The sequence below is a fragment of the Macrotis lagotis genome, chromosome 5, assembly GCF_037893015.1.
Source record: "Macrotis lagotis isolate mMagLag1 chromosome 5, bilby.v1.9.chrom.fasta, whole genome shotgun sequence".
Taxonomy (NCBI): domain Eukaryota; kingdom Metazoa; phylum Chordata; class Mammalia; order Peramelemorphia; family Peramelidae; genus Macrotis; species Macrotis lagotis.
This window is the reverse complement of record NC_133662.1, coordinates 194517496-194534628: the sequence shown is the minus strand read 5'-3', so window position 1 is coordinate 194534628 and position 17133 is coordinate 194517496. Positions and strand designations below refer to the sequence as shown.

The following is a 17133-nucleotide window of genomic DNA, read 5'->3' as shown; positions in this document are numbered from 1 at the left end:
AAGCACCGGCCTTGGAGTCAGGAGGACCTGGGTTCAAATCCGCCCTCAGACACTTAGTAATGACCTAGCTGTGTGGCCTTGGGCAAGCCGCTTAACCCCATTGCCTTGCAAAAAAAAAAAAAACACCTTAAAAAAAAAAAGAAAATTGAGGCCTATACCTCATCTTATTGAGGAGGAAGTCGAGAGCCAGAGACATTAACTGAATTGACATGGGATTCGAACTCAGGTTTTCTCAAATCCAAAGTGCAGCCCTAGCTCCTGACTGTGGCATTCCTCTTCCAGAATTGGAGAATCCCCATGCGGATCACCTCCTTACCTGAGGGCCCGGCCCTTGCCTGCCTTTTTACAGATGAGGAAACTGAGGCCCGGGGGAGGGGGAGGGGAAGAAGCCAGGCTTCTGATTCAAAGAAGAAACTCGCCTCTGTACCAGACTGCCCCGCTCCCCAGAGTGGGTTACTATGTAAATGTATGCAAATATATTCATGTGAATGTGGAAATATATCTGTATAAACACTTTCTCCCTCCCTCCCTCTCCCCTTATGTGGAAGTTGGAGAGAGGATTAAATCCCACTGTGTGTGCAAATATAGGATCTACAGGCATTTACTAATTCCCTAGTATGTGCCAACTGTACTGGATAATAGAGATAAAAAAAAGATAAAAATAATTCCAGTTCTAAAGGAGCTTACATCTATAGCTTTACATACACATATTTATCTGTGTGCATATTTACATATCATGTACATATGCATTTGTATTTATTTTTGTATGTTTCTATATATGAATGTTTGTATTTATTTATATACTACACATTTATGATTATATACCTATATGTTTATATCTATATCCATTTATATTTATATACTTTTATACTTATATATCCCTATGCCTTTTCGTATATACTTTTCCTATGTATTTTTAATTATTTAAATTTTTCTCTCTATAAATTTATATTTATATATCTATAGATTTATATTTATTTCTGTTCCTGTACATTTGTATTGATTTATATTTACATCCCTATACATCTGTATTTATTTATATCCCTATATTTTTGTATTGATTTATGTTTATATTCCTATACATTTTTATTAGTTTCTATTTATATCCCTATACATTTGTATTTATTTGAATCACTATATATTTGTATTGATTTATGTTTACATTCTTATACATTTGTATTGATTTCTATTTATGTCCCTATATATCTATATTTATTTGTATCCCTATATTATTTGTATCGATTTATGTGTACATTCCTATATATTTGTATTGGTTTCTATTTATATCCCTATACATTTGTATTTATTTGTGTCCCTATATATTTGTACTGATTTATGTTTACATTCCTATACATTTGTATTGGTTTCTATTTACATCCCTATACATCTGTATTTATTTGTGTCCCTATACATTTGTAGTGATTTTTATTTTTATTCCTATACATTTGTATTTATGTGTATCTGTAAGGCAGCTAGCTGGCGTAATGGATAGAGCACTGGCCATGGATTCAGGAAGACAAATGTTGCCTTATATACCTGCCACTTTCTAGTTGTGTGACATTGGGCAAGTCACTTAAGCCTGATTATTGTCCATCAAGGGCCATCTCCAGTCATACAGATTCATCTCTGGTCACTAAACTCAGATGGCTGTGGAGGAGAAAGTGAGACTGATGACTTAGCATAGCAACCCCTCACTCAAATCCAATCCATGTATGATGTCATGGCATCACCTTCCTGATGTCATAGTCTTCTTTGAAAATGAAAGACAAGGAGGCAGCTAGGTGGCTCAGTGGAGACAGCACCAGCCCTGGAGTCAGGAGGACCTGAGTTCAAATCCAGCCTCAGACACTTAATAATTACCTAGCTGTGTGACCTTGGGCAAGTCACTTAACCCCATTGCCTTGCAAAAACCAAAACAAAAAAAAAAGAGAAAATGAAAGACAAACATTATTACTATTTGTATTGATTTATATTTGCATTCCTGAACATTTGTATTGATTTATATCCCTGTACATTTGTGTTGATTTATATTTATATCCCTACACATTTGTATTAGTTTGAATCTCTATATCTTTTTCAAATTTATATGCCTATACATTTAAATTATTTATTTACCTCATTAGTGAGTTCAGATTTGACCTGAGTGACCCTGGGCAAGTCATTAACTCCATTTGTTTTCAGTGTCCTTATCTGGAGAAGGAATTGGCAAACCACTCCAGAACCTTTGCCAAGGATGACCCAAAAGGAGTCAGGAAAAATAACTTAACAATAGCAAAAAATATACCCAGCCATCATAATTATATTTATTTATATACCTATACATTTATATTACTTATATTTATATATTTGTTTATATAGTATACATTTGTATTTATATGTCAATTATATGCACATTTATATTTATTTGTACATGTATGCATTTATGTTTATATGCATTCATATTTACATAGATAGCACTTTAAGATTTACATCCTCTCTATTGCTCTTTATAACAGTATTCTTATATCTAGGTTGAAATAAAACTAAATTGATAATATTTTAACCAAACTGAGACATCTTATTAAACATATAATAAATATCCTGTTAATATGAAAAGACAAAAGATTGTCAGAAGACAGACACTAATTTAATACTCTCTTGGTAGAGCTGTGAATTAATTGGTCCATTTATTCTGGAAAATAATTTGGATTTATACTAGAAAAGTCAGTAAACTGTCCATATCCTTTGACCCAAAGATTCTACTAATTTGCTTATATCTAAAGAAGATTAAAGAGAAAAAAGTCCCACTACTTTTAGTAGTATTAGAAACAAAAGGGTGTTATGTATGGTATTGTGCTATAAAAATTACAAATATGAGGAATAAATAGACACTTGGGAAAACTTGTATGAACGGATACAAAACAAAATAAGCAGAAATAGAAATGTTTGCCCAATAAATACAGTAAGATAAAGAGCAAGATCAATGGGCACCAGCATTCCAGTTAAATGCAGTGACCAGCTTTGGTTCCAGCAGACAGATGAGGGAACACATCCCCCCCACCCCAGGAGGTGTAGAATGTTGTGCATATCTTCAGATACTCCTCCACCTGGGTCCAGGCCCCTCATGCTGTTGGTTGGTTTCTCTGCCTCAAGTTCCTCCCCACTCTGAGTCCTCTTCCATTTGAGTGATGGATCAATCATGAAGACTGATCATCCTGAAGCTCAACTCTGTCCAGGACTATGTTCTATTCATTCTACCCCAGTGGCCCCCATTGTTTCCAGCATCAAATATAAAATCCTCTGTTTGACTTTTCACAACCTGGGCCCTGTGTACCTTTCCTCCCTTCTTAAACCTTGCCCCTCCAGTAACACTGGATCCAGGGTCAATTGCCTTTTGTTATTCCTTAAACAAGATACCCCCATTCTCTAATCCTGGGCATTTTCACTGACTGTCTCCTATGCCTGGAATTCTCTCCTGACTCATCTCTGCCTATTTAAATATTTACTGCAAAATGATAAACAAACAGACTTGTTGCTTGTCAATTGATTAATACTGTATATAACTTAATCTGTATGATCTTTGATGTTATTTTCAGGTGGGCACACCACAGAAATACTGAGACTGCTTGGTAGCTTATCCAAAGGCTATAATCCAAGGCATTATGTCCTTGCTGATACCGATAAGATGAGTGCTACTAAAATAAATTTGTTTGAAGAGAAGAGAGCTGAGAGAGATTCTGAATCTTGGGTAAGTTAGTCACATTTCTAAGCTGGATATGAATTCCCATGGGGTTTAAATGCAGTTTATTGAATGTTAAGATAAGTGTAATTATAATTATGTTGAAATTTAATTTTGATCTCTTTTGATATTTAAAAAAGGAATTTAGCAAAAATGTAACTCCAGAATTAAGTTTGTAAATATTTAATTAATGTGAATAGAGGAAACTTGAAGTGAAAAAAAAATTTATACCTAATGTCTAGAAATTATTCAACTATTTTAAATCAAATTGCTTCATTTATGTATGCCCTGAATTTAGGGTTTATATTGATGTAGCATCATGGAAATGTATGAATGAGCTCTTTATTAAAATTCTTTTTTCCTTTATTATAATTTTGAATTGTTTTCTAATTAATTTTTCTGACTTATTTTTATTTGTCTTAAAATCCATTTGTGTGGATTCATTTATGTATGTCATGTATGCTTTGCTACCACTTTTTAAATTAAATGATTTGTAGAATCATAGATTTAGAGCTGAAAAGGACCTCAGAAGTCATATAATGTTACAGCTTTTTTCTATTAATAAATCATCCCATTATATTAGTGCCGAGACGTTATAATGATCATATATTATGAAAGGTAGTTTAGGGTAGTAGCAGTCCCATGCCCTGCCTGTGGGACCCTGGGGCACTTCCATGAACTACTCAGGACCCTGGACAGCTCTCTAAGACTCCCAGTTGCAAGGGACAGTGATTGCTTCCCTAAATCATTGAAATTACAGATCTCTTCCAAAATAAGTGATCATCACACCTTTCCAACTCTATTCTCCAAGTAACCATTGAGATTCTTGGTATATTTTTTCTGTTTCCCTCTTCTTGATCTGACTCATTAGTGTGACATCTGTTTCTCTGGGTCTGATTTTTTTTTCTACTTTAACCTTTCTCCTATAGTTAAACAGTTAAGCTACTTACCCTTTTTCAATTACATAAAATGTTGCTATGAAAATCTTTGAACAAATAGACCTTTTCTTTTGTCTTTGATAGCATCAACAGGGTATATTGTCAGGGAATTATTGGGTCATAGTAATATGTTTATCCCTTTATTATTGACTACATATTGGCAGATTGCTCCCCCAAAGTAACTCTACAAGTTTGAAGTGTAATGAGGAATGAATACATATTTCTGTCTCACTAGCATTGAATTTTCTCACTTTTAATCACTTTGACTAATTTAATGTTATGGGGTTACCCTCAAATTGTTGTAATTTGTATTCCTTCAATTGTTAGTGAACTTTAATATTTTCCAAGTAAATAATAACCTGTAGTTCCCTTTTTAAAATTAGCTGTTTATTTTCCTAGACTATAAATCCATTGTAGATTAGAATTTACCAATGTAATTTACTGACTTACTAATAGTTCCTTTTTTATTTTAGGGATTAGTTTTTTTCATCTTTACCATCCAAGGAGCTAGTTGACATAGCAGCCATCTCACAGTCAGGAAGTCCTGGATTCAAGCTTACCTTCTTATATAATACTGGCTGTTGAATCCTGAGAAAGTGACTTATTTTCTGTGTTTTCTAGGCAGCTCTTTAAGACTGTAAACTGCAGAGAAGGTGATGACCTGTATTGGTGTCATCTGGAAGTTACCCATATTAATGAAATCAATACATTAAGTAACTTCTATATAGAATAATACAAAATTCAAATGAAATTTATATGGAAGAGCAAGCAGATAAGAATATTAATTGACCAAAAGATCAGCAGCTGAAGGATAAAGAAAGTCTAAAACATTACAAAATGATGCTAATGGAATAAATTTTTGCTAAAATTTGTCTGGTATTTTTCTTGTTTTTTTTTTTGTTGTTGTGGTTTTGCAATTAAAAATTTCAAATAGAAAAAATTTTTGTTTTGTCTCCAAAAATTCCTTCCATTTGTTGAATTGGAAAAAAAATCTCCCTTCCACAATGGAGAGAACTATTTCCTTCCTTTTTTGTTGTTTGGGTTAAATAGTAAATCCTTTCCCCAATTTAAGAAAATTTGTTTTCTAAAGATTTTTAAAAATTACCTTTTATAGACATTGGATTAGATGTCTAGTCTGTTTTATTTCATTTATCTACTTCTCTATTTTTTTCCCATCCTCTGATAGTTTTGATGATAACTACTTAAGCTTCAAAAATAATAATTTTGTTTTTTACATTAGTCATTTTCCATTCATTTATTGTTTCTGGTAACATTTTAGTTAAGATGGTCGAATGTTTTTAATACAATACCATGTCATGTGTAAAGAATGATATTTTGGTTTTTTCAATCCTAGCATTAACCCCCTTTTAGTCCTGTTTTATTGCTAGAATTTCTAATAATGAAACAATCAAATAAAGCCAATAGGAAAGGGCATCCTTTTCTTTGGATTTGATTTTATTTGAAATGCTTGTGGTGCTTCTTCATTGAATGCTATATTGGCTACTCTGCTATCTCTTTATAACATAACCTGGCAATGTATGATGGATTAGGGAAAATATGAAACCGTGATAAATTAGAAAAAGCCTTGCTCTGACATTTATAAATTACATGACCATGGGCAAAACATTTTATCTTTAATTTATACATCTGAAATATGGAGATAATAATGTTTGTACTTCCAAACTTAAAAGTTTGTAAGAAGAAGGTACTTTGTAAATCTTAAAACTATATAAACATGAGTTTAAAATATTTTTGTTATAATGACACAGCATACAATTCCTTTTTGGTGTATTTAGGAAAGTAAAGGCCAAAACATATCTATAAATAAATCTGCTATCTTTTTACTAACAGTAATTTATAATTATCTTTTCCTTTGGGACTGATGGGAGTTAAAATTCTTTCCCTGCTGTATGTAAGCTAAATTGCTTCAGTTAAAAATAAAAATCAAAGACAAATATTTTTGCCTTTTTTGAGAAAAAATAAATTTTTCTGAAAGAACTGAAATAACTCTCCCTTTCTCCCTCCCCACATTGCTGTGACCCAATTGAGTATATTTGCCATTTTTATCTAGTGGAGAAAAACCCACAGTCAAGGTGGAGTTTCAGGAGTTTCAGGAGTTTGCTCTTTGCTGAAGTTCTCTCTACAAAGAATCATTTTAAAATTCGACTCAGTAATGTCTTGGGGCGGGGTCTAGTTGGGTGTGCTGTTAGATGGAACATCCCAAAGAAATCAGCCTGGGGTAACTTGGTAAGGGCCCCCATTAGTGAGAGATGCTTCAAAAGGAACAGATCAGTTTCAGCAGAAAGGACTGGCCAAAGTGGAAAAATAGGAGGAAGCACTGTGGCCCAACTCTCGTGACCTCTACAAGTCTTGGTCTTGACCACTTCATTCCAGATGGGGGAACTAAATGATCACTTCATTCCACATGGGAGAGCTGAAATTCAAGACTTGACTCCCAGGTACAAGGACCTGTAGCTGTATTACTCCACTTTGGCAGAGGGGGACCTAGAACTCAGCCCCTAAAAGAACAGGTTAAACTGTTAACTTTGATTAAAAATTACCAGCTTCAAAAATGAAATTCTAATTCACATCAATGGAGAAGAAATATAGTGATTAGAAACTGACTTGCCTAGCTGTTTACCAACGAAACCAACAATTTTAAAGAAATAAATGAATATTTATAAAATATATAAAATACTCAAATTTACAGTACAAGATAATAGAGAATTTAAACAACCCAGTCACAGAAAAAGAAATCAAATCATAAACATTAGCAGAGAAGCTAAACCAATATATCATAAAGATTATATAATTTTTTTTTTGCAAGGCAATGGGGTTAAGTGGCTTGCCCAAGGCCACACAGCTAGCTAATTATTAAGTGTCTGAAGCCGGAATTGAACTCAGGTCCTTCTGACTCCAGGGCTGGTGTTCTATCCACTGCGCCACCTAACTGCCCCCAAGATTATATAATTTTTAATAAATCTTTCTTGATTATGACCAATTTGAATTTATATAGAAATGCAGGATTGACTTAATATTAGGAAAAATATCTAATTGAATATATTATTAACTTGGACAACAAAAATAATATGATTATGTCACTATACACAGAAATAGACTTGATAAAATGCAGTATCCATTTACAATAATAATAGAAACTAGCATTTCCATAGCCTTTTAAGTTTTGCTAAATGCTTAATAATTTTTAACATCTGCCATCATCAGAATTAGTGAGATTTTCTTTTCAAGTCAAGAAAAAAAAGTTCTCGGATAAAGTCTAAGGGTATTCAACTTTCTGTCAGTTCTTTTTTTATGAAATAGAAACAAAAATGTAATTTTGCATAAAGCCAAACATTTTTGACTATATGATTGCAAGTCAAATGCAGAGTAAAAAAATTAATTGCTTCCCCCTCCCCCCCCAGAGCATAGTAGGTTTTTGATAAAGGATGATTTCTTCAATGCCAAGTTTTCTTTGGCTCATCATTTGTGATGTCATTTTCTGTTTCATAATGAACCTGTCATTTTATTTTAAAGGATAATGATTTGTGTCAGTGATAAGCATGAACCATTGAGAAATTCTCTATTTAGATAAGAATACAGCTTATATTTTTGTGTTTTCACTGCTGTTTTTATATTATCCAGAGAGGGGAATCCTCAAATCAATATATTCGAACTAAGCTAATGATGGACTCTTATTGAATCATTGAAATATTTGGTGACTTGGTCACTCTGGAATACTAGAGATAGAGAGGAAATTTTTATTATTTTTGTTTAAAACAGTTTAATAATTGTGGGTACCAAACTGAAGCATAAGTTGGAGACTCTACAGCTTTTTCCAATTCTCACATGCCAAGACTGCTCTGTTTTGCTGCTAATTACAAATTGATTTTCTTATCTTCTTATGACAAAGAAAGGAATATGGGCTAGTTACAGTTTATAAAATAGAATTGTAGAACCATTTATCCCCCCTGAGAAGCCACTTGATTGATCTACTTAGGTAACTATTTGAGCATTTTATAAAGAAGTATATTCTTTAACAAATCTCAAGCCATTAATATGTTTGAACTATGCACTTGAAAAAGTTTTCTATTTGATTAGTTAATCTGAGGTTCATAGTTATTAATCACTTTGCCAACTTTCAGAAAAATCTATAATATGCCAATAATATGTCAATACTTGAAAGAAAGAGTGATAGGTCAGTGAGAATAAAGGAATAAGAGAGAGTGCTATCTCTTGCCTGGTATTGATTTTGCATTCCTATTCTCAACCATTATATATTTGATAACAGAAATGCTACATAGATTTTGGACTTCATCAATCCCAATTTTTTTTACTCACACAATTATTTCTTTGCAAAAGATACATCCTTCAGAAGTCCCAGTTTCTCAATAAAATGGCTTAATGAATCTACCATTTTGAGAAAGTTTACAATATGTTCAATTCAGCACATTTTCTATTCGTCTTTTTAATTTGGGAGTTATTGTCCCAGCTCTATTTTTTCTTTTTAAAAATTATTGTAGGGGGCGGCTAGGTGGTGCAGTGGATAAAGCACCGGCCTGGAGTCAGAAGTACCTGGGTTCAAATCCAGTCTCAGACACTTAATAATTACCTAGCTGTGTGGCCTTGGGCAAGCCACTTAGCCCCCTTTGCCTTGCAAAAAACCTAAAAAAAAATATTGTACTATGAAGCTTTTTGGTAGTAATAACCTTCCTTCCTTCCTTCCTTCCTTCCTTCCTTCCTTCCTTCCTTCCTTCCTTCCTTCCTTCCTTCCTTCCTTCCTTCCTTCCTTCCTTCCTTCCCTCCCTTTGAGCTGGATTGGCATCTCTGGCTATGAGTAACAGAAAAAAAAAATCAATGTCCATTATGCTTGGGGAACTAAATCACCTCAACTTTGGAACTTCCATCCTGATTGGTGAGTGAGTGAGCAAGCAAAAACTCAACTAGTCCATTCTGTCAGGTCATCTCCAGACTACCAGACCAGACTGACTATTTTACATCCTTTCTAGCTGTTCACCTTAGCCCAGTCATCTTAACATTAACTCTGCTTAACAATAACTCAGTATTATAATAATGCCATCGTTTCTGGAAAGGATGTGTCAACTGAATACCCTATAAATCATGGTTGCCATAACTTCCAGAGACATCTTTCCTTTGTACATTTCCCTTGCTTCCCCCCCTGCAGAAGATGTAACCAGGAGTTAATTGCCTCCCTTTTGTATTTCCATACTCAGCATTTATTATGGTACCCAGCTTTTTCATTCATTTGAGATTATTTTTTTCTGTCTTTAGTATCTTTCCTTCCTTCAGATCTCAAGACAATTGATTGAAGTGCCCTTAAAATTATGTCTTCTCCAGCACAGATCTCTTCAAATACTTAGTCCTAGCCAATTGCTTTTCCCATTCATATCCTCCTTCAAACAGTTTCAGTTTCCTCTATAAGTATATCTAGAATGTCTTGAGCAGCTAGGTGGTACAATGGATAGAGCACTGGCCTTGCAGGCAGGAGGGCAGGAGTTCAAATCCAGCCCTAGACACTTGCCACTTACTAGCTATGTGACCTTGGGCAAGTCACTTAACCCTGATTGCCTCACATCCAGGACCATCTCCAGTCATCCTGATTCATATCTGGCCACTGGACCCGGATGGCTCTGGAGGGGAAAGTGATACTGGGTGACTCAGCACAGTCACCCCCTCACTCAAATCCAGTTTGGATGAATGTCATGGCATCACCGCCCTGCTATTGTGGTCTTCAAAATGAAGGACAAACATTATCATTATCTAGAATGTGTATGATGCTAGAGTTCAAATATGTTGGTTCTACTCTCCTTCATGGTGAAAAGACTTGGTTATCAAAATCTTAGTAGATACTTTCCATCTTTCATTTGCTCTCATTTTTTTTCTCCTTAACTGTTCTTGGGATGATATTACCTAGTAAGGTCTCTTGCAAAGCTTACTTTAAACTTTTAAATTTTTACTCTTTGTCATTTTTTATGAGACTATTGCTCATAATTTTTTCTACCATTTTTCTCCATATTACAATCAAGTCAAGCTTTCACAAAAAAATTCAACAATAGACCACATCTTTTTATACATACATAATAGATATATATATATGTATTGTGTCAGATTACGTGAAAGATAAGTCAGTTGAAATGTTTTAAAATTAAAATTAAGCAAGGCATAAAAGAGAGAATTTATAATTGCCAAAGGTGTTCTGCATATTTTGGAGGATATGCACCCAAGGTTCAAGTGAAAGAAGGATTCCCTATAGATGCTGAAGGAAACCTTATATTTCTGTTGGCCCTTAATATTGTCTTGGTTGCATCAAACTCTGTAATTAATACTGCAGAGCTTCCCAAGTGAGATTATTAATCATTCAAAAGTGTTTAGCCTAACTATTCACACAGGAAACATAATCCTATTATCCATACTGATATAGTTGGATAGATAACCTATAGGGTTTGGCTCTCAAAATATACATCTTGGACTGGTGGGAAATAAGTTGAACCCATAGTTGAGAAAGGAAAGACTAGGATTGCCAAAAGTTTGAACTAAAAACTTATTTTAAATATCTTTTTCTTCCATTGATAATTGTAGAGCTACAATCTTTAAAGAAATGACATTGTATATTACCAAATAGTAATGGAGAGGTATATGGTGGGTGTGAGTTGGTTGCAATATTATGAGTAAGTAATTAAGAAGAATTGTAAAGAATGTCATGGGAGAAATGTGTGACTGAAAAAGAGATGGATTTGTCATGTAACAAGAGCAAGGGAAAACCGGTTGATAGCCTGGTTTCTTCTATTTGTGATTCCAGGATAGCTGGAGAACTCAAGGAAGGCCCCTGGCGTTTTCATTGGATCCTATTAGAAATCCTATAGGAGAACTCTAGCAAGTATGGAGGGAATACCTGTATTGATAGCATCAGATCCAATTGTATATATTATGTACTATCAAATTATGTTTGAGAGTCTACATTTAAATGATGTTTACAATAACTGGCTGTTATTTTATCTTTTGTTATACATTCAAAAATTAATTTTAGTTCATTTTATTCCATTTTGTGTTCAAATTTACATATTTTGGTCAGTTCTGAACCATTTTAAGTCTTAAATAACAAATAAAAATCTCCTTGTTGATTTGTCTGAAATGACAATCAAGCCAAATACAACTTCCTAGTAATGTATCATATTGGGGCCTATGACTATTTATTTTTAATCTTCATTTCTTATGGTATTGTAAATGAATCAGAAAATTTGCTCCTTTCTGAACCATTAACATTAATGATGGTTTGTGTTTTTATAGTGCATTTCACTTAAGTATCTCACCTCAGAAATATTTTTACATTACATTTTATAATGTCTTGGCGTGAAGCCAAGAATAATATTTTCAGCAAAACCTCTTTTAAAAAATATACAAAACAAGATTTTCAGAGAAATCTTGTCAGAAATGACCAACCATTAATCATTTATTTGATATGCACCAATGGTGGGGCAGCTAGGTGGCACAGTGGATGGTGCACCAGCCCTGGAGTCAGGAGGATTTGAGTTCAAATTCAGCCTCAGACAGTTAATTACCTAGCTGTGTGACCTTGGGCAAGTCACTTAACCCCATTGCCTTAAATAAAAAAAAAAAAAGAAATACACCAGTGCCAAGGAATGCTTTCTATAATTTAATTCATAACTCGATTTGGAAGAACAGTAAAGAGAATGAAAATTTCTTTGATAGTTTTTAAAACTACCTAATTTAATAAACAAACTTAATATTTAATTGCTAGATTCCATCAATATATATCAGATTTGAATGCATATTAGCCTTCTTAGGTGCATTTTATATTAATAATATTGTTTTATAAATTTAGATAGCTGTTTTTAATTAGATTCTGCATTTTTTTTGCCCTGAAATAAGTAGAGGTCGATAACTTTTCATTGCATTAGATTCACAAAAGAAGAGATTTAGCATATATATATATATACATATATATATGTATATATATATACATATATATATGTATTTATGTATATCCAGTGATTCATTTATTTTCCTTAGAATTTATGATTTTTATGATTTCACAAATTGAGAAATGCCATGCTTTAAAACAGAGAAACAGAAAAGTATGGTATTTGACATCTTTGCTGGGTTTCCCTGAAAACTTCAGATAATTTAAGAGAAAACAAGCATACTCAGATCAGCCACACTTGAGACTAGACTAGGCAAGAAAAAAGGAATCACCACAAAAATAATCAGGAAAAATGGGTTAACTGTAAAATTACACAAAGAAAACAAAAACAATTTCCACTGGAATTAGTTCTAAAGTAAATAGTAGCCAAAATAAAATTTTCTACTAAAGGATCTGGGATCTGCATAGTGGCATCTTCTAATACAACTTCAAAACCAAATTGCATTATATGAAAGAAAATGAAGCATGAAACTAAATCTTGGTCCACTAAAAGTGATTGCTTTCTGGACAAAACTGAGGAGGAAAATCCATACCTGCAAAGCATGCAAAGAAAGGAATTTATGACAGTTATATGTTCATTTAAACAATAATAACCCATACACTGCAGTCCAATCAATATGGCTTTCTTTCTATTCTTCACATAGGACATTCCAATTCAGTGACTCAGCACTGGTCCCATATGTTCAGAATCAATTCTCTTTTTACCTTTATCATAGTCTCCTTCTTCCTTTAAGGTCTTGCATAAAACCTCTCCTGGTTCCTACAACTACTTATGTCCTCCTTTCCAAACTACTTATATGCTGTGTAGTAACCAATGATCTCTTATTTACCAAATGCTAAATTTAGCAATTATAAATAAATGACAAATGATTTCCATGATAAATAAGTGCAATAGGTTTTTTTCCCCTCAATCCTCATCCCTCTTGATCTTTCTACAGTTTTTACCACTGTATATCACTCTTTTCTCTAAGTAGGATTATTATTCTTCTGTCTATCTGACTTCTCAGTCTCCTTTACTGGAGCTTCATCCAGGTCATACCTGCTAGCCAGAAGTATCTCCAAGTTCTATCCTGGGCTGTCTTCTTTTCTCCCTCTATTCATTTCAATTGATTTCATCAGTCCTTGTGGATTGAAATATCATCTCTAAATGATGATTCTCAAATATACTTTTCCAGCCCTAACTTCCAGTCTTGCTTCTCCAACTACTTGTCAGACATCTTAGACATTTAAAATTTAGTATTTTCCAAATTGAAATCATTACCTTTCCCTATTCCTCAAATTTCCTGTTATTTCCAAACTTCTCTGTTTACTGTGGAGAGCATCACCATCCCACTCTACCACTCTCAACCTAAATGTCATCCTTGACTCCTTATTCTTTCTTACCCTCCCATATCCAATCTGATACAATAACATTGATTTTACCTTTGTAACTTCCCTCAACTATACTCCCTTCTCTCCTCTGAAACTGGCACCCATCCCTCAGGTGTTGGCACTTATGGCCTCACATGATTTCAATAACCTGCCAATAGGTCTAAAGGCTACAAATCTTTTGTCATTCTAATCCAATGTCAGCTGCCAAAGTAATCTCTCTAAAATTTCATTAAACTCCAGCGACTCCCTATCACTTCCAGAATCAAATATAAAAATCTCTTTTTGATATTCAGGTACCCCTCCTTACCCTTCTTGTCCTCTTACACCATACACCCCAAAGTATACTCTGATCCAGTGATACTGACCTCTGCCATGCTCCTTGAACAAGATGCTTCCAGACCAATGACTGTCCATGGTTGGAATGTTCTTGCTTTGTCGCTGTCTCTTGGCCTCCCTGGCTTCCTTCCAGCCTCAGCTAAAATATGATCCTCTTTTTTGGGATACCTTTCCCAGTCCTTAAATCTAGTGCATTCCCTCTCTTTGTTATTCCCTGTATATGGTATATATCTTTTTTGTATGTAATTGTTTGCAATATTTCCTTCTGAAATAGATTGTAAGCTTCTTGATGTCAGAGACTATCTTTTAGTGACTTTTATTTTCAGTTCTTAAGTATAGTGGCTGACACTAAACTGACTCCCCCATTAGAGTGTAAACTTCTAGCAAGTAAAAGTTCTTTCATTCTTATTTATTTATTTATTAGATTTTTGCAAGGCAATGGGGTTAAGTGACTTGCCCAAGGTCACACAAAGTATGAAGCCAGATTTGAACTCTGGTCCTTCTGACTCCTAGGCCACTGCTGTATGCACTGTGCCACCTAACTGTCCCAGTTCTTTCATTCTTAATACTTTTATCATCAGTATGATACTTGGCACCTTAAAGGTATTTCATAAATATTTGTTGATTAATTCATTCTCTATCTTTTTGTATTCCATGCCCTTACTCTTTCCTTCTGTCTTTGCCTTATCCATTGCTTAGATGTATCACATAGGAAATTTACTGTACAAAAATTTTAAATTTTATATTTACTGAATAAAAAATAACCTTTGCATCCTAGTATTTCAGAACACATATATCCTTATGATTTTATTACATAAAATAAAAGATTATTTAAAGATAGCCTAGGACTTTAGTCATTGGTCCCTTTTCATTCCCATGGCCCTGGTTCAGCTTTCCTAGATTGGTATAGTGATCCCTCACTAAATGTTTACATTTGAATTTGTACATAACTATTTAAGTAGCATTCTCTTACCTTCCGGATATTGATTTTATATTGAATCACATTCCCTGACAAATAGTGCTGTGATGACAAAGGAAGGAATCATGGTTAAGACAGGGATCATGGGAAGATTCATTCCCAAAAAAGGTACTATTTTACTTGAGCTTTAAAGGATGCAATAGGAATTTGATGGGCAGATTATAGGACTGATATGGGGCTGGGGGTAGGAATTCTAGGCCTAAGAATTATCAGACACAAAGGTGCAAAAAATCTCTAGGGGATGGCCAGTAGGCAAAGGAAGGATGCTCATGGACAGCAGTGAGTGTATCAGTTTTGGAGTAGTAGGAGTTAAACATGGAGAGGTAGATGGAGGAGACTGTAAGCAGCTTTAAACACCAGGCTAAAGAGTTTAGACTTTATCCTGTAGTCAGTGGAAAAGAACTGAAAGCTGGCCACCTGAGGGTGATGTGGACAGAGTTAGGTTTTAAAAAGATTGATGTGTCATTTTATGATGGATTAGAGCAAGGAGATACTGGCGTCTAGAGTCTCCTCACATGGTTTTCCTGCTGCATCATCTTCCCTTGCTACCTTAAAAGGCCGATGAACAGGAGCCATAAATTCTGCTTCCCCATAGCCCTTAATTGTTGTTCTTTGATACTGAGAAGACCAGGAAGGAGATGGAAGAGTAAAGTCAGTGCCAAAAGACTTGATTCAGTTGAGCCAGAAGCAGGCAGCCCGGCAGGACTTCTGTCAAGCTAAGCAGCTTCTTCTAGAGCCGCGGTAGGAAACCTTTTTTCTGCCAAGGGCTATTTAGATATTTATAACATCATTCTCAGGCCATACAAAATTATCAACTTAAAAATTAGCCTGCTTTATTTGGTCAAACATTTAACTAATTCGCCCCTAAAAAACTTTATTGAATTTTGAGTCCCTCCTATGGTTGCTTTGGCAGCAACAGACCAAATGATTTTGCAGGCCTTATATGGCCTGCAAGCCGGACGTTCTCTGCCCCTTTTCCAGAGGAAGGACTTCTTTTTTATACTCTGAACCCCTTCAGCAGTCCTTTTTAGAATGTTTTTAAATAATGAAAGGAAATACTAAATTTCAGTTAGGGATTAGTAGAAATAAGAATATACAATTTTTTCTCATTCAAGGTCATAAAATGCTCTTGAAATCTATCTATGGACATGAGCAGCAAGATTGCAGACTGCTTTGTGACATCTTTGGCATAAGTGAGTCCTCCTAGGAAGATACAGGATTCTTGTATTGACTCATTCTCTACAAGCTGGTCTGAGCTCACCCTGCCTTACATCCCCCACCCCCCAACCTCCCCAATGTAGGTACAGTTTTCTTTGGTTAAGTCCTTGTCCAGGGACCTGCTTTATGTCTAAGGGAAGTGTATGAACTAGTCAGAGATGTTGTGGTAACAACCCCTTAATGAGCTTGGATACTGAGGATAGCAAATAAGATGAAATTCAGTTTGATGCCAAGCTTTATCGCAAGCAATGAGAATGGGGGGAAGGGAGACAGAAAAGGAAAGGCAACAATTCTACAACTCCAGTATATACACTGGCATATAGTATATCACATGTGAGGACAGCAGTATATTGGGAGCACAGAGACATGAATCCATTCAGCAAGAAGGGGGTATTCTGAGGTACCCTTCTAAAAGTGGAGTTCTTGTATTGTGATTTTAGGTGACACCCCGGGAGCTCACCAATTTGCATATCAAAGATCAGGGCAAACTATTAACAAGGAAGAAGACAAGTTGTTGGTAGAGAAAATATTATTTGGGAGATGTAGCTGTTCTAAACTTCTAAATATATTATTGTCTTTTTCCATGAGTATGTTCCATGGACTTACAACCTCC

The 17133-nt window shown here is 34.6% G+C and overlaps 1 protein-coding gene across 4 annotated transcripts in view; it reads left to right on the top strand.

Moving 5' to 3' along the window:
- Positions 1 to 17133, top strand: part of ALG14 (ALG14 UDP-N-acetylglucosaminyltransferase subunit) — a 154446-nt gene that overhangs the window by 46845 nt on the left and 90468 nt on the right. For 3 of the 4 annotated variants that reach the window (XM_074188222.1, XM_074188225.1, XM_074188224.1), the window contains exon 2: positions 3576 to 3727. The exons of the other annotated variant lie outside the window; for it this stretch is intronic. In XM_074188222.1, the coding sequence (XP_074044323.1) occupies positions 3576 to 3727 (152 nt within the window). The remainder of the gene's footprint in view (positions 1 to 3575; positions 3728 to 17133) is intronic. 4 annotated transcript variants of the gene reach the window in all.